At 43.0% G+C, this 23,514-nt stretch overlaps 1 protein-coding gene across 4 annotated transcripts in view; it reads left to right on the top strand.

The window, feature by feature from the left end:
• Nucleotides 1-7,572: 7,572 nt before the first annotated feature.
• Nucleotides 7,573-23,514, top strand: part of PLEKHH2 (pleckstrin homology, MyTH4 and FERM domain containing H2) — a 111,725-nt gene continuing 95,783 nt past the window's right edge. For all 4 annotated transcript variants that reach the window (XM_054024193.1, XM_054024194.1, XM_054024192.1 and 1 more), the window contains exons 1-2: nt 7,573-7,682; nt 14,774-14,903. In XM_054024193.1, coding sequence (XP_053880168.1) covers nt 14,781-14,903 — 123 coding nt within the window. In that variant the 5' untranslated portion in view covers nt 7,573-7,682; nt 14,774-14,780. The remainder of the gene's footprint in view (nt 7,683-14,773; nt 14,904-23,514) is intronic.

Below are 23,514 nucleotides of genomic sequence, written 5' to 3'. Positions count from 1 at the left end.
ATAATCAGGGTAACAACACTTTATTCTTCCTGCCCCAATAACAGAGAAACTGGGGATCCCACAGCAGCCGAAGTGACCATTTGGTCTGCTGTGGGCTCATGCTAGGCGGAGTGGCTGTTCCTATGCAAACAAGATCAGCCCCTGAAGTTCTTTTCCACAACTCGCCACAATTCACCACCAGATGTCAGGGTAGAGCTCATCCTGACTCTGCTTACATCTATAACATCCCAGAACGATGTTTGCTTTTTTGCAACAGGGTTACACTGTTGACTCATATTTAGCTTGTGGTCCATTATGACCCCCAGATCCCTTTCCACAATATTCCTTCCTAGGCAGTCATTTCCCATTTTGTATGTACAGTGCAACTGATTGTTCCTTCCTAAGTGGTGTACTTTGCATTTGTCCTTATTGAATTTCATCCCATTTACTTCAGACCATTTCTCCAGTTTGTCCAGATCATTTTGAATTATAATCCTATCCTCCAAAGAACTTGCAACCCCTTTCAGCTTGGTGTCGTCTGCAAATTTTATAAGTGTACTCTATGCCATTATCTAAACCATTGATGAAGATATTGAACAAATAATTAAGCGATCAATTTGCAAACATCTAGAAGATAATAAGGTGAACAAAATCAAGACCAAAATTGACTTAAAAGTGTTATAAAGGGATTTCACAAAACCGGGTGACTGGGCAATAAAATGGCAGATAAAATTCACTGTTGATAAATGCAAAGTAATGTATATTGGAAAACATAATCCTAACTATTCAAACAAAATTATGGGGTCTAAATTAGCTGTTATCATTCGAGAAAGAGATCTTGGAGTCATCGTGGATAGTTCTCTGAAAACATCTGCTCAATGTGATGTGGCAGTCAAAAGCACTACCGGAATGTTAGGAACCATAAGAAAGGGATAGATAGTAAAACAGAAAATATCATAATGACACAATATGAATCCATGGTATGCCCAAACCTTGAATACTGCATGCAGTACTAGTCACCTCAATCACGCTGTTAAACAATAATAGAATATATTTATATAAATATTAGGGCTGTCAATTAATGGGCTGTTAACTGAAGCGATTAAAAAAATTAATTGTGATAAAAAATTAATCACGATTAATTGCAGTTTTAATTGCAGTGTTAAATAATAGAATACCAATTGAAATGTATTAAATATTTGTGGATGTTTTTCCACATTTTCATATATATTGATTTTAATTACAACACAGACTACAAAGTATACAGTGCTCACTTTATATCATTTTATTACAAATATTTGCACTGTAAACATGATAAATAAAATAGTATTTTTCAATTCACCTCATACAAGTACTATAGTGCAATCTCTATTGTGAAAGTGCAACTTACAAATATAGATTTTTTTTTGTTATGTAACTGCACTTAAAAACAAAACAATGTAAAACTTTAGAGCCTACATGTCCACTCAGTCCTACTTCTTGTTTAGCCAATTGCTAAGACAAACAAGTTTGTTTATATTTGCAGGAGATAATTCTGCCTGCTTCTTATTTACAATGTCACCTAACAGTGAGAACAGGCAATCGCATGGCACTTTTTTAGCCGGCATTGCAAGGTATTTAGATACCGGATATACTTAACACTCACATGCCCCTTCATGCTTCAGCCACCATTCTGGAGGACTTGCTTCTATGCTGACAATGCTCATTAAAAAAATAATGCATTAATAAATTTGTGACTGAAATCCTCGGGGAGAGAAATGTATGTCTCCTGCTCTGTTTTACCCGCATTCATGTTATAGCAGTCTCAGGTGATGACTCAGCACATGTTGTTCATTTTAAGAACACTTTCACTGCAGATTTGACAAAACGCAAAGAATATACCCATGTGAGATTTCTAAAGATAGCTACAGCACTTGACCCAAGGTTTAAAAATCTGTAGTATCTTCCAAAATCTGAGAGGGATGAGGTATGGAGCATGCTTTCAGAAGTCTTAAAAGAGCAACACTCTGATGTGGAAACTACAGAATCCGAACCACTGAAAAAGAAAATCAACCTTTTGCATGTGGTATCCGCCTCAGATGATGAAAATGAACATCCATCAGTCAGCACTGCTTTGGATTGTTATCAAACAGAACCCATCATCAGCATAGACGCATGTCCTCTGGAATGGTGGTCAAAGCACAAAGGGAGATATGAATCTTTACCGCATCTGGCACATAACTATCTTGCGACACTGGCTACAATGTTCTCACTTTCAGGTGACATTGTAAACAACAAGTGGGCAACATTAGCTCTTGCAAATGTAAACAAACTTGTTTTTCTGAGCGATTGGCTGAACAAGAAGTAGGACTGAGTGGACTTGCAGGCTCTAAAGTTTTACATTGTTTTATTTTTGAATGCAGGTTTTTTTGTACATAATTCTACATTTGTAAGTTCAACTTTCATGATAAAAAGATTGTACTACAGTACTTGTGAACTGAAAAATACTTCTTTTAGTGTTTAAAGTGAAAATATTTGTAATAAAACATAAATATAAAGTGAGTGCTGTACACTTTGTATTCTGTGTTGCAACTGAAATCAATATATTTGGAAATGTAGAAAACATCCAAAAATATTTAAGTAAATGGTATTTTCTTATTGTTTAACAGCGCAATTAATTTTTTAATCCCAATTAATTTTTTTAATCACTTGGCAGCTCTAATAAATATTTTGGATGTTTTCCATATTTTCAAATGCACTGCTTCCTCTGTTATGTTTGTTGTGTATATTTGTTACACTTTAATTGCCATATCAAAGACAACATCATTTTACAAGGCAAGTTGTACTAACACAACAATAAACAAATCTAAAACTTAACAAAGTTGTAATGAAATATAGATTTCAATTAATTTTTGTATAAAATTTGTTAGGAGAATAAAAGAGAATTTTTAAAAGATTTTGCTAAAACAAACAAAGAAAAACAGTGTAACATTTCTTCAGTACAATAAATTAGTTTTAAGAGTGATTGTTTCTATGAGGTGACTTCTATGTGGAAAGTTCACCCGCACAAAGTCTATTAGATTAAAGAAAATTACATTTTCTACTATTCAAACAAGCATAATATTCTTGAACCTATTTTTCAGTGGCTACTATTTTAAAAAACAAAGTATGAAGGATAAATGACAGGGCAAGTATCAGTATATCAATCTGCTTGGATACTTTGTTTGATGTCACTCCAAGTTGATGGAAAAACTGAAGGCTGCACAGAGCCAAATAGGAAAATATCACAGTGTGTGTGTGTGATCAGCTATGGAATATGTGAGCTTTTAAAACACAACTTTCTCTGCAAACAAGAAAACTGTACCACAAGTGCATCATGGGCCAGTTGGAGCAGTGGCAGATTACACAAGAGCTCTGTGCACCTGTATTAGCCTATAGGCACCTTGAGAGAAGAAATGCTGTAATGTGCAACTTGTTTACAAATAGGAAGTTGCAGCAAAATATCTTGCCTCTTTACATCGTAAGCCAAACAAAAAATATTTCCTACATAACAGTCCATGTGAAAACATACACGAGACAAAGTTTACATATTTCAGCCAAGTCACAAACTAACCAGCTATTCTAAACATATCCAGGTAAAGAGAGACTTCAGTTTACTATCTACCTGAAATCTATTCACAACTACTTCCCTGATCATTTGGGAATTAGGGGGCTGCTGCCAACATATGACTGATTAGAATCTGCTAAATAACCTGTCTCCATTACTAGAGTGCAAAGGTTGTTAGTTTTTTGGACAGAGATTTTTAACTCTTTTTCCTGCTAGAATCTATGTGGGGCCCTTTCAATTAATCACAGTGTGTCCTACCATATATCCCCATGTATTATGAGATTGTAGAGAAAGTGAAGATAAATTATGTCAATTTCCTCCCTTCATATTTATCATTTTCTAATAACATGAATATTGTAATAATTTTTTAAAACATATTTTATAATTATAAAAATAGTTTTTCAAACATAATTCAAATAGAAATACTCTGCATTATTTCAATTGTTTTTACTGGTAAAACATTACTGTATAAATCACTTATTTCACATGGCATAATACTCAATTTAAATAGTTCAGTGAAAAGTGCTTTAAAAATGCAAATAAATAGATGTGTATATTCTATAGTAAATTGCTGTTCACATTATTTTATATTGATACAAAGCATGGTCTGGACTACCGCCTCTTATAAGCAGATGGAGCACAATTTTCTTAACAGTGGAACAGGCAGTCTGAAACCAGTCAGATTTCTTCACTGTAATCAAGAGCTACGTGCTCAGATAATACAGTGCTGGTATCTCACAAGCACTTAAGAAAGCTACAGGTAACCAGAAGACAGCTTGCTCAGCCATGGACTGGTCTGCTTATTTAATGAGAAAAAAACTCCTAAAAGTCAAGTCATGAAAGTCAAAACCCCTTCCCTAGTGATCACTCACAATTCCAACTCGAGTTTATATTTGGCAAATTCTACATTTTTGCTGAATAATGTTAACAGCACTGCCACCCTCATTTCTGAGGTGCTCATAAACTTCAGAATCAGGAGGATGTCTTTAAGTTATTCTTAGGGAAAATAGAGAGAGACTGAGAAAAATCCATATAATGTAGAAAAAATGTAAAACAAAATTGGAGTGAAGGATGAAGAAAAAAGGAATAAAAAATAAAGGAAAAACATAGGAACCACCACACTGGATCACACCCATAGTCCATCTCGTCCAGTATCCTGTCTCCAACAATGACCAGCAACGGATGCTTCATAGGAAAATGAACGGCTCATAGTAGACAGATGTGGGATAATCTGCCCCATCTCTCGCCAGTTAAGGTCTCATCATAATTCCTAATAATTAAATATTGGTTTAACCCCTGAAGCATGAGATTTTATAGTCCTTCCAAAACTTTTTTAGCATTAACTATTATAACTCCAGACATTTTTGTTATCCATATAAATGTCCAGTATCTCCTTAGAATCTTGCTAAATTCTTGGTCTCAGTTAGTGGCAATGAGTTCCACAATCCAACTACATGTTGTATATAAAAAAGCATTTAATTTCATTAGCTTTGAATTAACCACCTTTTAATTTCATTGAATATCCCCTTGCTCTTGTGTTATGAGACAGGGAGAACAGAAGTTCTCAATCTACCTTCTCTCTACTGTTCATTATTTTATATATTTTTATCATGTCCTCTTTTATTTATCTAAGGTAAACAATCCCAGTCTTTTCAAACTCTCTTTATAGGAATTCTTTCACGCCTTTAATCATTCTCAGTACCCTTCCCTGAACCCTCTCTATATCTGTAATATCCTTTTTGAGATGGGGTAATCAGTTCCGCATACAATATTCTCTGAGGATGAATCATTTATTTATATTTGTAAATTATTCTGAAAAGGTACAAGTATCATTATATGAATACACAATATCCATTCATATGTTCATTGTATTGTATCTGCATATCAATAGATGGATTTATGTGACATTTTGTTGCATCTTCTTACATTTAAAACCTACATAGGAATAACAGATGAGATATAAAACTGATGTTCTCTTATGGATCCATGGAACTTTTTGCATGAGTAGGGATTTCATGTCCATTACTCTGGCCAAACTGGAACTCAGGTAATTATGTTCTGGCCTACTTGAAATTCACCCCGAATTTCAGCACAGAGATAGCAGCATCATTCTTGTATATAGTTGATATATTAATGTGTTAACTTTATAATATGATTTAGGATCCCTTAGGATGAAAGTTACAATAGAAATGCAGGTTATTATACAATTCGCTTCCAAAAGTTTTGATTACAACGAATTACATTTTGTGTTAGTTCTTTATGCACCAACTATACCGTACAACTGTTTCACTAATAAAAATTAATTTCAGTACTACAAATTATATTAACCTCAACCTAGCATTCTGGCTAATGCTCAGACTTAAGAGGAGCAGAGGAGAAGCAATCCTCTTGTATTTTAAAAATATTTGTATTAGTTTTTTTTGGACAGGAAAACTGTCCTGCAAGATTCCAAAGTTATGCTATGGAAAGCTAATACAATAAATGCAACTATGTCAAAGTGAGGAGAAATTAAATAGAGAAAATAGCGAATGTTCATTTCTCTAACGTGTATTGTAAGTGATATGCCTTTTGTGACCTGCTCTCCAGCTTACACTTTGGCCTTACTCCTATGAAGTAAACCATGTGGACAGACCCTTGTGGAGTCAATGGGTCTTCTTTTTGGCCTTCTGGGTCTCAGCCTGTAGCATCACAGGGTACTGCCCATTTGGATCAATGCATTAAATGATTTCTTCAAATATCTGGAAAAGTGTAAGGTAGGGAATTTATTACAGGATACAAATGACTGAAGTGAAAGAACCAGGACTTGATAGTAACAGTAGGAAATTCCCAAAGGAAATTGAAAAGCATTAATGAAAGGTTTCTAAATAGTGTATTTATTACCCTCTTGTGTTCCAATCCTGTAGAGACTTACATGTATATTTAACTGTGAAAAGGTCCACTGATATCTGTGCAGGACTGGCAGGAAAGGGGGAAAGCCAATTCGAGTTCTTGAAGCAACAAAACAAGGTACATCATTATACAAATTTCTTTATACAAGGGTTTTCCTGTTAGAGGTCAGGAGTCCTCTGCCTTCACTCAGAGCACGATCCTTTGGTTAAAAAGTCATGTAATTACACGCGGGAGCTAAAAGCAACATCTGTAGTTAAGATTACCTAACACTGTCTGGCTGTACCTAGCATGCTCCATCCCAAGGCTGCATGGGTTGAGCAGGACCTCCATCACAGGGTCCCAGTGCCCTGATGTGGGCACCCTGGGCTGGCACTGAGACAGGGATCCCTCCATCCTGACAGGGGTGCCCCTGGCAGTTACCATGACAAGGGTCCCTCTGCCCCGACGGGCACTGAAACAAGGATCCCTGTGCCCCAATGGAGCATGGTGGACCGTACTATTGACACAAGGAGGTCCCTAGGGGGAACCTGATGGGGGTGCCTCTGGTGGGCACCAACACAGGAGTCCCTGCACACCTGTGGGGGTACCCTTGGTGGGCACGGACATGGGGTCTCCTCACCTCGACAGGGGTGCCCCGGCAGGCACTGACGTGGGCACCAACACAGGGATCCCAGTGCATCAATGGGGGTGCCCTGGTGGACAACAACACAGAGATCCCAATGCCCCAACGGGCACCGACACAGGGAGTCCCGTGCCCCAACAGGCACCGACACAGAGATCCCAATGCCCCCAACGGGCACCGACACAGGGAGTCCCCTGCCGGAACCAGGTGCTCCTGGCGTGCCCCGACGGGGCACCCTGGCGGCCTCGGCCACAGGGAGCCGTCCCACGCCCCGTAGCCCCTCGCTCTGCCTGGGAGGGAGCCGCAGGAACTGTGACCTTCCCTCCCAGCAGTGCCCTGAAGCTGCCTCCCCTCTTCGCAGGCACCAGAGGGGACGGGTGGCCCCGCCCGCCGGCCTGTGGCCGGGCAGCCGCTGGCTCCTCAGTGGCCGGCGCGGCTGCCGCTCAGGCCCCTCGCTGCCCGCCGCGGGGATCGTGGGACGGGCGCGGGGGAGGCGGTTAGAGCCGCGGCGGCTTCGACCCTAACGGAGCCCGGAGCTGCGAGACAAGAGACGGGACCCGGCGCGGGACCGGCCTCCGGCTCAGCAGCCAGCCGGAGCCCTGCCAGGTTTGACGAGATTTCTTTCCCCCTTCAGACCGCGGGGCTGCCTCCTCCTGCGGGCGGGACCGCTCCCCCTACAGCCTGGCCACTCAGCAGCAGAGCTCCCGCAGCCCCTGCCCTCTGCTCCCGGCGGGGCCTGTGGGGGCAGCGGGCGGCCCCCTCCCTGGAGCCTCGTCCGGCCTCAGGCAGCGGCAAAGCAGATGGCTTGGCGGCCAGGGGACATGGTATGACATCAGATTGTGATGTCATAGCGTCAGGATCGGGACATCATAACGCCGGGGTGGGCAACCTGAGCCTGAGAAGGAGCCAGAATTTACCAATGTGCATTGCCAAAGAGCCATAGTAATACGTCAGCAGCTCCCCAACCCTGTTCCAGCACCTCCCGCCCACTGGCAGGCAGCCCTGCGGATCAGACCCTCATCCTTCCTCCCTACACCTCCCAATCAGGGCCGGCGCTTCCACTAGGCGACCCTAGGCGGTCGCCTAGGGCGGCAGGATTTGGATGCCACCCTCAGCGGAAATTCGGCGGCGGGGGGTCCTTCCGCTCCAGGTCTTCAGCGGAAATTCAGCGGTGGGTCCTTCACTCGCTCCGGGACCCGCCGCCGAAGTGCTCCGAAGACGCGGAGCGGAAGGACCCCCCCCCCCCCGCCGCCGAATGCTCAGAGGAGTGCTGCCGCCTAGGGCGGCAAAAACCCTGGCGTCGCTCCTGCTCCCAATCAGCTGTTTTGTGGTGTGCAAGAGGCTCTGGGGGAGGAGCGAGGGCATGACAGGCTCAGGGGAGGAGGGGGGCACGACCTGTGGCAGAGCCAGGGGTTGAGCAGTGAGCACCCCCCCCCCCCGGCATATTAGAAAGTTGGTGCCTGTAGCTTCAACCCCAGAGTTGGTGCCTATACAAGGAGCCGCACATTAACTTCTGAAGAGCCGCATGTGGCTCCGGAGCCACAGGTTGGCCACCACTGTCATAACGTGTCAGAGGTCCCTCACTTTGGGTCATGATGTCATTGCCTTGTGATAATGAGGTCATCCACTGGGGTAACATACTGATGCACCAAAGCAACTTTGTGTGTCTATACAAGACTTGCCTAAAGTGGAAGTGACAACACTGAGACCTGCTTGGTGATACAGTAGCTTACTACACGTCTGTCGTTCACTAAAGCTTCTCTGTGCCATATGCCCTTTCCCAAGAAGAATCCCCCACACTTAACACTCAAGAAATGTATGTATGTATTGACACCACCAACTTGCAAATCCCATTAGTGAGTGCAAAGCTTGTTCCTACTGTAATAAGGAATTATACTTTAAAATGCTATAAGTTAAAAGTTAGTGAAAATAGTTTTGTTTTAAGCATTTACTTATTTGACAGTACTGTGTGTACAATGGGTTGTGGCTATAGAATCAGTTAGGCCCTGATCCTGCAATGAGCTCTGTGTGGGCAGACCTCTGCACTCCCACAGTTCTCCATTGCAGCCAGTGGAGCTCTTTAGGGGTTCACATATGTAGTGCTTATTGCAGGATCGAGGCATAGTTGATTTCTACTCTTATGACCATACCCTTATAAAAATCTACAAGGGAACAGAAAAACCCTTTATAAATCAATTTTTGAAGGGATTTTTAAAAATTCAAGATATCTCTCTATGATAACCTGGAATTACACAAAAGGAGTCAATAAAAAAAACAACCACCAAAGTTAACAATGTTTCTTCATGGCTCAGTACAGTGGTCGATGACAAGCTCAAAAATGTCTTTCTTGGAGCACTCCCAAGCAGGGTCTGTCTCTTCATTCATCCTTTCTATGCAATATCACTTCTACAGCTGCAGCATTGAAAATCCTGTGAATTTGGAGTCCCTCAGATTAGGCACGTATGGTCCACGTATCACCGAACCCTAATAGCTCAAAGTGATTATATCTTTTGGAGCTGGGAGAAAATCATCCACAAACTGTTTTGAAAACTGCACAATCCTGGTAAAACAGGAAGACCTAACGCCCTCTCTCCAGCCACCCACACGGAGGCTTATACAAATTGTTAAACTAAAAACAGTGTTGTATTAAAAAGACATTGAAAAACATCATAAAGTCGGTGATATAAAAATCAAAACTTTGTTTAAATAAGGAAAGGAAAACTATCTCCATTCTTTCTGGCTCCTTGAAGTGTGTGGAGAAGAAACTTACCAAGAAGATTTTTTTTTAAAGTTTTTAATCATCCCAGGCTCGTCAAACTTGTTTCAATTAATATCTGATGCTGTACTTACAATTTACAATTTTAATGGGTGTTTGTTTATAAAAGATCTTAGATTAAAAAAAAAAAGGAGACAGTGAGGAGGGAGAGAAAAGGAAACTTATGTAGGTTACAGTGTTGAATCAGAACACTCGGGTGAAGCCAAGAGATGAACTCATTTTTTTCCCCTCCCTTGAGGATTCAAACAAGAAACAGGAAGTCATTGATTCAAAGTAAGATCATTCACTCCACAATTGTAAACAGTTTATTTTGTGCCAGTAAATATTTCCAAAACCCTTTATGTCTTTTGGAAAATAGGAAATAACGTTTATGGGATGCTTGTTACTGATCATTTATTTTCACTCTTTATATCAGTGATATTTGGACAGTAACTGGATATTAATTAGCTTGTACACTGAGAAGTTCCACTTAGCCTACACACTGTTCATTAACATATACCCGTGTACTGAAATGTTGTGTTTGTGCAACACCCAAATAGCCTTAACTCTACCCTGCAGTGGTACCCTTAGAGAGAAGCAAAAACTCCATGACAACCATCAGAGGGGTAGCCGTGTTAGTTAGTGTCATTCATCTTACGAAGTGGGTATTCACCCATGAAAGCTTATGCTCCAATATGTCTGTTAGACTATAAGGTGCCACAGGACTCTTTGTCGCTTTTTCCATGACAACCATAACTATATAAATGTTCATCTTCCCAGTAACCATAAGCACTGTTAACCAACATTGGCTGATCTGACTCCATCCTTTGTGGCCAAACTTGGTCACAACTATAAAAATTCCTAACTGGACAAATAGCACTAAGAAAGTCTTCAATCCCTATATTGTCCCCCCAGATTTGTGCATGGATGGAACTCTCCTTGCATGGATTTGCTTCTTCCCATGCAAAGTTTGCAGATTAGTTGCCTGTGTGGCACCGTCTTCTTGCTTCTGCATAAGGGGTGAGAGTGGAGACTTGAGGAGCTAGTGACAATTGTGGGCAGGCTGGGAAAGAATGAACATCATGCCTTTTGAAGCTCTGCAGAGATTCCTGGGAAGAGATAATACAGCATGAGGTTGGGTCCCTAGTAGCATGCCTCCTGAAGCTATGCTCTCCAGCACCAGAAAGGGTAATGGGGGTCAGAGACAGTGCCTTCCAAAGATTCATCAGGTAGGGTGAGGAATGAAGAAATTAGAAACCTGGAAGGTTTCCAGTCTAAGACCCTAGTTCTGCAAACACTTATGTATATGCTTAGCTCTACTCATGTTGGTAGTCAGATTGAAGTCGATAGAACAATTTGTGTGCTTAATATTAAGAACGTGCATAAGTGTTTATAGGATTGAAGTCTAAGGCCCTGATTCAGGAAAGCATTCCTATTAAAGTTAAGCACATGCTTAAGTCCCATTGACTTCAGTGGGGAACTAGGTACATGTGTAAGTGTTTTCCTGGGCAGGGATGGACTTTAATACACGCCTAACCGCTTTCTTGTTTTGGGGCCTAAAAGACAGACACTTGAAGGATTGGGAATGGGGATGTAACATGAAAGCAAATGAATATGGTGAAGAATTGACACAGCCTTTGACAATCACATTTAGTTGTTGGCTGTTTTTGTTTCTTCCTTTCTTCTAATTTTTTTAAGTAAGGTAGAGGTCGGGGAGGAATAGGGAAGTTAGTAAGTGCAAAGGAGTGAGTAAGAGCAAGGTAGTGGTAAAAGGAAGAGGCACAATCAGCTTGTTACCTACTTAGCCACGATCAGCAAATGGTTTTGTAGGCATCACTGCAGAGGTGAATCTTAAATAGGGATTTGAAGTAAAGGACAGTGGCTTTACAGATTTTATGAAATAGGAAAAAGCATGAAGGTATCTGAGTATTAGCCAAAGTTGTCAATGTGAACTAGTTTGAACAAGATCCATAAGTAACACAGAACAATTAAGTTCAACATCTACTTGAATTAACTGCCCCAAAACTTGGTTACCACAGAGTTATGGTTGCCCAGGGGTGCCTTATATTGTTTTTCCAGCACCTGGAGAGTGGCTAAACTTTATCCTCTGAAAGCCAAGCAAAGACAAGTTAAGGTAACACAAATTTAAATGTCTGAAAACCAGAAGTTTAAGTTTAGCCACACTCCAAATGTTGGAAGGGCATGTCTCAGCACTAGGCAACCTTGACTCTGCATTAATTATGGTTTTGGACAGTTAATTTCACTCACCCCCAATGTTCCACAGCTCAGCTCTCCCCCTCCACTGCTTCTGACCCATTCACAATTACTGCAGTCACAGAAGACACTGGCATATGAACGTTAGTCCCTTCATTCCCCCAGTGTCATCTCCTTGCCCTCCATCTCTCTGCCTCTCCAACACACATGAGTCCTCCCTCTTTCAGTGTTGCCAAGTCTCACAAATTTATTGCAAATGATGCAATTTTGGCCTCTTCTGGAGCCAGTCTCACAGGGACAGGAGAAGGTCCAGCATTCATGCAATTTTCAGACTATACAGGGGAAAACCCCCTTAAATTGGCTGCCTTCCCTACTTTTCTGCCTCCTGGAGAACAGCTAATGACAGCTGCTTCAGGAGGCAGGCAGAACTCTCTCCCTCCCCCTTCTCCTCAAGAGCAGGTTTTGGATAGGGAGAGGAAGACATGGAGAAGGCAATACATTTTCACAAGGGAGATGGGTAAAGGAGGTAGCAGAAAGAACCCCATATCTTAGGGCTCCTTCCCTCCTCCTCTCTTGTGAAAGACAGGTCAAGTTCTTCTCTGCTCATCCCTCTTCCTTTCTAATGCTGCACTCCCAGGCCTATGACAGGGGAAAGGAGAACCTTCTTAGACCTGCCCTCCCACCAGGCATGGGAATGGGTGAAGAACCTCTACACCTCCACAAGGAGGAAAGGTGTTCTGGGAGCACGGAGCAGATGTGAGACTGCAGGCAATGGGGAGTGCAGAATTGTGTGACTAGGTGGGTGGACTGGGTTGGAAGAGAGAACTGGGAGGGCACAAAATTAACTGATTTGGGGTTGAGGGTACAGAGTCAATGTGGGGGCTGGGGCACAAAATTGATTGATGTAGGGGTGCAGTGGCCAAAACTTCTTACTATAGTCTAGCAACATTAATTGTCAGACACATTGGGGCTCATTGTGACAGAGGTGCTCTACTCACCGTTGAACAGCACCCCCTTCAGGCAAATGAGGGGATTAGCTCACCCAGTTTAGCACCCCTTTCCAACAGTCACAAGTCCATCATCCCACTCACTCCTTCCCTCTCTTCCACCATTTGCCACTCTCCTCCTGCTCAAGGAATCGCAGTGTAGTTACTTCACAACTCAGCCCTCCCGCCAGGTCACACCATGGTTTCCCCTTTTTTGGTGGGGGGTGGGGGGAAGAGAAATACTTGCCAAGCATCTCTGGACAAGTATCATTCAGCAATCCTCATGCCTGCTGCTCTGACCCTGTCACTCCTGCTGTGAGGGGCAGTGAACTAGCAGACTGCCTGAGTCACAACATCACTTGTCAGTGGTTGGTAGGGGAACCCAGGCCCACCCTCTACTCAGAGTTCCAGTCCAGGGCCCTTTACCAAGCAGCCAAGGTCTGCAGTTTCCCTCACCTTACTGCTCTCAGCCCTGGACTTCTTCCTATCTTGCTTTAATAGAATCATAGGGTTGGAAGGGACCTCAGGAGGTCACCTAGTCCAACCTCCTGCTCAAAACAGGACCTAATCCCCAACTAAATCATCCCAGCCAGGGCTTTGTCAAGCCTGACCTTAAAACCTCTAAAGGAAGGAGATTCCACCACCTCCATAGGTAACCCATTCCAGTGCTTCACAACCCTCCTAGTGAAAAAAGTTTTCCCTAATATCCAATCTAAACCTCCTTTCACTCTTCCTACTCAAATTCTTCTCTCTCTTAGGGTCTACTAGCTCAGTGCCAACTGTGTGATTTGCCGGGGGGAGCTCTACTCCTGCTCCGTCCCAGGTCCTGCCCCCAATCCACCCCTGCCCCCAACCTAAGGAACAGCAGCATGACAGGGAAGGGTGAGTGTAGAGCCCCTTCCCCACTGCTGGACGCAGCCTGGGGAACGAGTGGAGTTCTGGTTCTTTCCATTGTTCAGTGAACAGTGGAGGGAAGGGAAGCCCTGGATCCCACTCCCTCAGCCTGATGGAGTAGCCATGGGGAGGAAGTATTGGGAGATGATGTATTTGTAGGGGCAGGGACTAGAGCACCACTTTAGTCAGTGTCAGCCTTACAATAGGGCTCTCTATTAGGGCTGTTTGTGTTTAAAAACAAAAAACAAAACAAAAAACAAACAAACCACCCACCACTAACATTTTAACGTTCATTTAAAAAAAAAAAAAGTATCTCAGAAGCTCCTTGCTCAACTGATTTCAAATTTGCACCACTAAGCCTATCTCAGCTCTCATGAGACACAGCAATTTTCAAGAAATTCCCCGTAAGCATTTGGATTTTAGAGGACTTAAACAGCTGTTTTTTTTTTTAAACCAGTAAGCTAGCTTCCACTTTAACTATTTTGGTGCTACTATCCCCCTATGAGGAGTTTTCCTTCCTAACAAAGGCTTAGTTCTCTGCAAATTTCTTCTATGCATGAAATAGTGTACAGTAGCTAGAGGTTAAGACAGTTGATGTTTCCCCATTTATCAATAGAAAATGTTGTGCAGCTCTGTAATAACTTAGAAAATAAATACAAGTAAACTTTAATATGAAACATCCCTTTACTCTAAGTGCCTGTGTAGGCCATCATATTTCCCCTTGCTTTTATAGAACAGCCATATACAAAAGTTTTAGGTGTCCCCTAAGATTTCCATAAAATCAAGTCTATATGTATACAAAAAATAGACCCAGACATATTAAAGGCAATCTGATTTTTTTCCCCCAGCATAATTATGGCAGATTTTTCAGAGTCAGAAGGAGCTGGAAATTGGAAAGAAAGATGTGTAACTCTGGAGTCACAGCTGATGAAATTTCGTCTCCAGGCAAGCAAAATCAGAGAGCTGTTAGCAGAGAAGGTAGGTCTTATTCTATTAAAATTAATAATTTATATAGACAGTTTTATTTGATAATAGGGGATGAGACTAGTCTTGCTTCAGACAGTGGAAAAGTTTCCCCACTTAGCTCACTGCGCCAATGCAGCATTTTAAGTGTAGACCTGTCCACTGCCACCAGGGCTGCCCAGAGGATTCTGGGGGCCTGGGGTCTTCAGCGGTGGGTCCTGGGGCGGAAGGACCCCCCACCGCGGGTCTTCGGGGCACTTCGGCGGCGGGTCCTGGAGTGGAGGGACCCCCCGCCGCCGAATTGCCGCCGAAGACCCAGAGTGGAAGAAGGTCTGGGGGCCCGCCCCCCCCCCCGAGAGTTTTCCAGGGCCCCCGGAGCAAGTGAAGGACCCCGCTCCAGGGGCCCCTGTGGGGCCCAGGGCCTGGGGCAAATTGCCCCACTCCTCCCCCCTACCCCCCGGGCGGCCTTGACTGCCACTGAGTACAAGCACAACCTTGGGAATTACTAATTCATGCAGAGACCAGGATCCAGAAACAGCAGGAGATGGTGGGGGCTTTTTTTATTAGGAAAATTATAAAGGGGCATAAAATTAAAGAGAAGCCTCCTTCAGAGGAAAGTAAAAATAGAACAATTCTTTCCCTCCATTGTAACCAGTATTTTATCCTAGGTTTGCCTGCTGTTTTATTTATAAGTAGGGAATGTCTAATTCAAATGACTTTCCCTATATTAGAGGCCATTCAGGCTTACATTTATATGTGATATAACGAGTTGTATACAGAAAAGTACATTTTCACCATACATTAACTACTAGTGGTTTACAACATACAGTGCAAATGGGAAAAGTAATTAGCAGGTATGAATTTCAGGTTGCTATATCCTGTAGAAGAAAAATTGAAACCAAGCACTCAGTCCATGAGAAATACACTACCTTTTTCCCTTGTACTAGAAATACCATGCAGATCAATACCATGTCAAAAATTAGCAGTCTATGGCTCTAGGAACATATAGTCATAGAATGCAAATAATGTGGGTCGTCTGTGTCTGCATTCGAATTCTGTATCCAAAAGTTGTGTGATATTGCACCAGATTGCAGGCACATATTAATACAGAGCGCCAAATTCACCAGTACGCTGCAGCTACGTTTTGCTGCTCTAATGATGCAAAACAATTGTAAACCTGGCTGGCTAGCTCAGATTTATGTCTACTTTACAGTGTCATTGTAGTTCAATGTAGCTAAAATATACTGCTGAATAGAATTGACCAGACAACAACAATTCCATTTAATGGCAACTTCAAGGTTTCTCATTAGATTGATAACTTTAAAAAGTTTTTGCAGAAATGGAACTGTGGGTAGTTAGGGTACTGGCTGAGATGTGGGAGATGCAGGTTCATCTTGCTGCTCTGCCTGATTCAAAACACAGTTTTTCTATCCCACATCACTTCAGAATAGTCAGAGCAGGGACTTGAACCTGTCTCTTCCACATCTCAGGCCAGTACCCTAACCAATAGCAGTAAAGTAACTTTCAATATCCACCCCACCCCCCAAATAAACCTTCCAGATGAAAGTTTTGTGGAAACCAGTGCATCTCTCTGAAAAAGTGTTGTCTTTGACAAAACAGCATGCTTTGTGAAATAAAATTGTTCTTACCAGCTCTACTGCCGAATTGGGTCCAGAGTAGATTTTTGTAGGTTTAACAATAAAATAGAAATAATTAGTTCTAGGGAGGAGTCAAAAGTGTAATAAAGAAATATAGCTATTGGCTTTCACTGTTGTTTTAAAGTTTCCATTTTTATGTAATTGACAAAGTTAAAAGCAAATGGAATTTGACAGTACCATCACTCTTCTCCCCTCCCCCCCCCCATTTGTTGTTGAGTAGTGGCCAAAACAAGACTCCTGTTTAACATCATACAGTGTGTATCTTTTTGTAATAAAAAAAATTTGGAATGGGAATTATTTTGTACTAAATGTGTGTAACCGGAATCCCAGGGGACCCAGCTGAGGTCAGTTAGGGTGCACTGCAAAGAATGGGGCAGGCAATCCCCAAAGCTGGTGGATATTCCAATACTTAGATTTACTAAGTCAGCACAAAACAGCTTCTGTTATACCTCACTGGTTACTCAGAAGTCAACAACGCAGTTCCCTTAAAGTAACCCAGCCTCCGCCCTCCACCAAGTCAACCAAGTCAGATATGATGAGGATTAATGAAAATCTTAATCATACAAAAAAGGTTCTACCAATCTCAAAGGATTGGACACATTATCTCCCAGGTTAGTGAATATTCCAGATCTTACCCAAATACACACTTATTAAGTCTTATTAACTAAACTAAAATTTATTAAAAAAGAAAAGGGAGAGTATGGTTATAAGATCAGTATGCATAGACATGAGTTCAATTCTTGAGGTTCAGATTCATAGCAGAGATGGTGAGCTTTGTAGTTGCAAAGAATTCTTTCAGAAATAGTTATAGGTTATAGTCCAGTGTTTATATTTCAGGGCGGTCCAGTCAGAACTGGGATCTCAGTCTTTGTGGCTTAGGCTTCCCCTGCATGAAACCTAAAGCATATCTGAGATGACAGGATCAAGACGCAACAGTCTTTTATACAATTCCAGGCCTTCTTTGACAGGTCAGAGTCCTTAGGCCAACCATAGGCAATCAGGGCGACTTTGAAGTAGGTCAGTTTCCCAAGTATCACTGGCAATTAGCTACACTAATTAATATAAGGCAATTGCTTATTTTCCCACCATTTACAGATGATTTGCTATACATTTTAAAGAGAGATGAATACAGCAGATATCCTATGTTTACAGTTCATTTAAATGTAAAGAAGTTCTTTTGATCTCTGAATTAACAGAATACAGACTGTTTGATTACATTGTTGACCTCTACCAATATACATGTAAATCACAAAAACACAAGCATTATCTCCCCATATGTTTTTAAGGGTTGAATTGGAGTAATTTATTCTGCAGGATGCTTAACCTGGTCATGCATCACAATATAGCTTAGCTAGTCCTGTTTTCGTAGGACACAAATCCAAATAAAATGAAGCTCATATAGAATCATTGTAATTTTTAAATGCTTCCCTAAGTCATAAGACTCACCATCTTGCACAAAGATATGCCACAGTAAATCAGTTTTTGTTGGAATTTGCATGCACAGGGCCAAATTTTGCCCTGTTCTCCATGGAAGAGGACCTACCTGGAACCATCGTGTTTCCAATGCACACATTGGCCAGGCCAAGAAGAGGCAGTGAAGTGGGAGGGAAGGGCTACATAACCTCTGTCTCCACAGAGTTATGGCCCTTTCCATAACAGTGCATCAGAGTTAAGGTGGCAGCACGACTAGTGGGTCCACAACTATGCAGCTCAAAGGCCCAAGTTCTCCATGAACACATGTAGTGGCTATTGTCCCTGTGGCATGAAGACAGTTCAAGCAAGTTGTAGCTGAGGGTCAGATGGCTACTACCAGGGGTGAAAGTAACTTAAAGGATTTACCGGTATGCTGGAGTGCTGAGCAGGGGGCGAGGCCTCACCCAGAAGGGGGCAGGGCCTTTAAATTCCCAGGCCCTTTAAATGGAAATTTAAAGGGCTTGGGGCTCTGGGTGTGGTAGCCCCAGCAGCGGAGCTCTGACAGCAATTTAAAGGGCCAGGGGCTCTGCTGCAATAGCGGTGGCAGGGAGCCCCAGGCCCTTTACATCGTTGCTGGAGCCCTGGGCCGCTGCCGCTACCCCGTGTCCGAGACCAATGCAGGTTTGAATGAGTATTTGAGTGAAGGAGGAAAATTGAAGCAAAGACAGATTGCAATTCAAAACAGGTGGTTGTTTATTAGTGGGGAATGAATTACAACTTGGGCTGGGGAGGAATACCTTTACCACTAGCAATACTATCAGAGCAAATATATTTACACAACTCTAATTAAAAGAGAAACAAGTCATCAATCAAAAGTATCACCAGAACAGTAATATATGTAACTTGAAACAGTCTATTTACATCCAACAACGAAAAACCGAATGATCTATAATCAACTGCTCACTAAAAACATTAGCTGGAATAGCGAGGCAAAATAGCACCGTATATCTGTATAACTATATGTAATGAAGCTGGGTGTCATGGGGCTTAATTAGAAAGACTGAACACCCGCCCTAGCCGTGGTGAAGCAGGGAGAGCACTATTTATATAGAGCTGGGAACGCAGTACAGGGAGAAAACCCCCGAGAGAAGAATATTAGGCAAAATTCTAAGATTTCCATAAAATCAAGGTTATATGTATACAAAAAATAGACCCAGACATATTAAAGGCAATCTGATTTTTTTCAGATTATTAGGAAATTCAGCATCCTCAAGCCAGGTAGGGACATAAAAGGGACCTAATATTGGTCATAACCCTCCCGCCCGACACTCTCCAGCTGCTCCCTCAGATGCCTTCTAGCACCTACCTTTCCCACCTGCAGCTGCTAAGTTATGTGCAGCAGCCACTGCTTGCAGTATTGGCAACACCACGTGTTCAGAAATAACAACTCAGCCCCTAAAATATCTGAGGTGAAAAAAAGAGATAAAATACACAGTGGGTTTGATGGGATCACTGGGGTGCAACCTGGACTGTGAGACTGCTGAGCCTTCCAAATGCACCAACCTGGGCTGCCTCTCACGCTGTGATGCCGATGTCAAGCTACAAGCCTCTGACAGGCACCACAGTTACACAGCCATCCACAGGCAGGGACACACCCAACTGAATTACGTGAGTGATCTCCCAACCACTCATGAGCCATCAATAGAGAGGCTCTAGCCAATTTCCCACAGATCCCCAGTCTTGTACCCCAGAACTCCTGTCTTGCACTAGTCAGAAGCCTGACCTGTGTAAGTTCATTACTTAATTTGCCACTTCTTCATAGGAAAGTGGACATTCACCAGCCTTTGTAATCTGAGCTGAGATTTCCTAAGTATGTCTTCCAAAACACACTGTTTTAGGTTAAATACAAAACAGATTTATTAACTGCAGAAAGACAGATTTTAAGTGATTCTAAGTAGCAGGCATAGAGATCAAAGTTGGTTATCTAAGAAATAAAATAGAAATGCAGTCTAAATTCTAACTTTAACAGACTAAGCAATATTTCAGCCAGGAAATGTCTCATCTTAACAGATGGTACAAGCAGGTTACAGTTCCTCAATTCACAGACAGGGCCACTTTCCAGCCTGGGACCAAACTTTCCCAGTTCAGAGTCTTTTTCTTGCAGACATCTTCCAGGTGTTGAGATTGGGGGTGGAGGGTGATGATGTCACTGTGTCTCTTTTATACTTTCTTCCAGCTGCTAGAAAGATCCTTGCTGTGACGTGGCTTAGTCCGCCCCCTGGCCTACGTGCCATCTCCGACAAGCCTCTGGAATAATGGATTGTGTGTTGATGAGCCATTAATGCTCGTCTGGCCAGTGATGGCTATGTCTTTGTTGTAATTAGAAGGCTGGCCGTGGGTGTTCCCAACTTTACAACATATTGCAGTAACATATATAGCAATACTTTATAACTTCACATACAATGGTAGTACATACAATCCAACAGGATATTATTGTTCAGCAGATCAAGACTTACAAAATGATACCTCACAAGACATACTTTGTTCAAAACATATCATAATTATATCACAGTGGTGAATATGGGGGTTCCAGGGTGCTATTTTGAGGTACAGTATGTTCTTTTTTGAGCTTTTAGAGTTCATGTTTTCAAGCTTTCCTCTGCAATCATGAAGGCTAGAAATTTGCTTTAATTTAAAAAAAAAAAAGTAATTGCACGATTCTAGGAGCTGAGGCTTTAAGAAAAAACACAGAATATTACAAGAATTGTGATAAAATTGGTAACACTGTAATGGAGCAAGGAGTGTGGAAGGGAATGGGGCATAGGCAATCTGGCAGTTATAGCTCGGCCCACTTGGTATGGCAGTCGCCAAGCAGGAGCTGGAGGGATAACAAGATCCAGGTCCCATAAGCAAGAGTCAGGATCAGAGTCAGGCTGGGGTCAGAGATCAAGCAAAGCCTGGCCTTGCACCAAGCCAAAGTGTTGTTGTCCAGACAACTTCCTGTGCCAACCCTTGGGGTTAAATATAGGGTTACCATATTTAAACATTAAAAAAAGAGGACACTCCATGGGGCCTAGTAACAGACTTACTAGATAAGGGAAATGCGGTGGATCTAATATACCTGGATTTCAGTAAAGCATTTGATACTGTACCCCATAAGGAATTATTGGCTAAACTGGAAAAGATGGGGATCGATATGAAAATCCAGAGGTGGATAAGGAATTGGTTAATGGGGAGAATGCAGCGGGTCGTATTGAAGGGTGAACTGTCAGGTTGGAGGGAGGTTACCAGTGGAGTTCCTCAAGGTTCAGTTTTGGGACCCATTTTATTTAATCTATTTATAACTGACCTCGGAGCCGATTGCAGGAGTGGACTGATAAAGTTTGCGGATGATACAAAGGTGGGAGGCGTTGCCAATTCGGAGGAGGATAGGGATATTCTGCAGGGAGACTTGAATGAGCTTGAGAATTGGAGTATCAGAAATAGGATGAAATTTAATAGTGAAAAGTGTAAGGTGATGCATTTAGGGATGACTAACAACAATTTTAGCTACAAGCTGGGGACGCATTGGTTAGAAGTAACGGAAGAGGAGAAGGACCTAGGGATTCTTGTAGACCGGAGGATGACTATGAGTCGACAATGTGACGTGGCGGTGAAAAAAGCCAATGCGGTCTTGGGATGCATTAGGCGAGGGATATCTAGTAGGGATAAGGAGGTGCTGCTTCCGTTGTATAAGGCGCTGGTGAGACCTCATTTGGAGTACTGTGTGCAGTTCTGGTCTCCCATGTTTAAAAAAGATGAACTCAAATTGGAACGGGTGCAGAGAAGGGCCACTACGATGATCAGAGGAATGGAAAACCTGTCATATGAAAAGAGACTAGAGGAGCTCAGGTTGTTTAGTCGGACGAAACAAAGGCTGAGGGGGGATATGATTTAAATATATCAGAGGGATAAATACAAGGGAGGGTGAGGAATTATTCCAGCTTAGTACTAATGTGGACACGAGAACGAATGGATATAAACTGGCCGTGGGGAAGTTTAGGCTTGAAATTAGACGAAGGTGTCTGACCGTCAGAGGGGTGAAATATTGGAACGGCCTTCCGAGGGAAACGGTGGGGGCGAGGGACCTGTCTGGTTTTAAGATTGTTAGATAAGTTTATGGATGGAATGGTCTAATGGTAAAACATATTAGCTGAGGAATACAGAGTAATGGAAGGTAAATAGTATAATGGCTAACAAGGGTCAGGCTGGTGACTCTTGCCTACATGCTCGGGGTCTTGCTGATCGCCATATTTGGGGTCGGGAAGGAATTTTCCTCCAGGGTAGATTGGCTGAGGCCCTGGAGGTTTTTCGCCTTCCTCCGCAGCATGGGGCAGGGATCGCTAGCAAGAGGGTTCTCTGCCAATTGAAGTCACTAAAACACAGGATTTGGGGACTTCATCAGCAGAGTCAAGGGAAGGGTAGGGACGGTTTTGTGGCCTGCAGCATGCAGGGGGTCAGACCAGATGATCATAATGGTCCCTTCTGACCTTAAAGTCTATGAGTCTATGAGGCCCTGGCCCCGCCCCGCCCCTGCCCCGCCCCAAAGTTCCTGCCCCAACTCCGCCCCCTCCCCTGAGCGCCCCGCATTCCCCCTCCTCCCTTCCAGCCACGCGAAACAGCTGCCCGAGTGCTACCAGCTTCACGGCTTGCCGGACAGCCCCTAGACCTCCAGACCCTGCACCCCCGGCCGGGCGCTTCCCCTGCGCATCCGGAGCCTGAGAGGGGAAGGGCCCAGCCAGGGGCGCAGGTTCTGGGGGCTGCCCGGCAAACCGTGAAGCCGGTAGCGCTCGGGCAGCTCCGCTCGTCAGCTGCACAGAGCTGAGGTGTCTGGGGGGAGCTGCAGGCGGATTCCCCCACGGCGGTGGCGGCGGCTGCTGCTGCTCCCCCCAGACACCTCAGCTCCGTGCAGCTGAAGAGCAGAGCTGCCTGAGCGCTACCGGCTTCACGGTTTGCCGGGCAGCCCCCAGACCTCCAGACCCTGCGCCCCCGGCCGGGCGCTTCCCCTCCCGGGCTCCGGCTGCGCTGAGTTCAGCCAAAACTGAGCCTATTCCACTGTCCTACTTCTTGCCTTTATTTGTGTGTGTGTGTGTGTGTGTGTGTGTGTGTGTGTGTGTTCGTTTGTTTGTTTGTTTGTTTGTTTTCTACCTGTGAGCTAGAGAGTGGCCAAAAGTAAACAAGAGAAGACACCATGTTTGTCATCTGCAGACTTGGGCTGATTTTGATTTTTTGATGTAATTCAAAAACCAGCATTTGGGGTTTTTTTGGTCTCTCTTTGTTGACTCGTGATCCAGTAACCTATTTTTTGCTTGTTTGTTTTTTAAATTAAAAACAACAATATGTCAAAAAAAAACACCTATATTTTTAAGGGGAAATTAAATGTTTAGTTTAAAATTAACCTAGATGTATATCTGTTCCTTTAAACTGAATTACTACTACGTTTATTCAAATTTGGAAATGCAAATATTTGGTGCATTCTATAAAACCAGCAAATATCTTCCTGAACTTTTGTGGTA

The sequence above is a fragment of the Malaclemys terrapin genome, chromosome 3, assembly GCF_027887155.1.
Source record: "Malaclemys terrapin pileata isolate rMalTer1 chromosome 3, rMalTer1.hap1, whole genome shotgun sequence".
Taxonomy (NCBI): Eukaryota; Metazoa; Chordata; order Testudines; family Emydidae; genus Malaclemys; species Malaclemys terrapin.
Note: the sequence above shows the minus strand (reverse complement) of the source record. Positions and strands in the feature narration are given on the sequence as shown.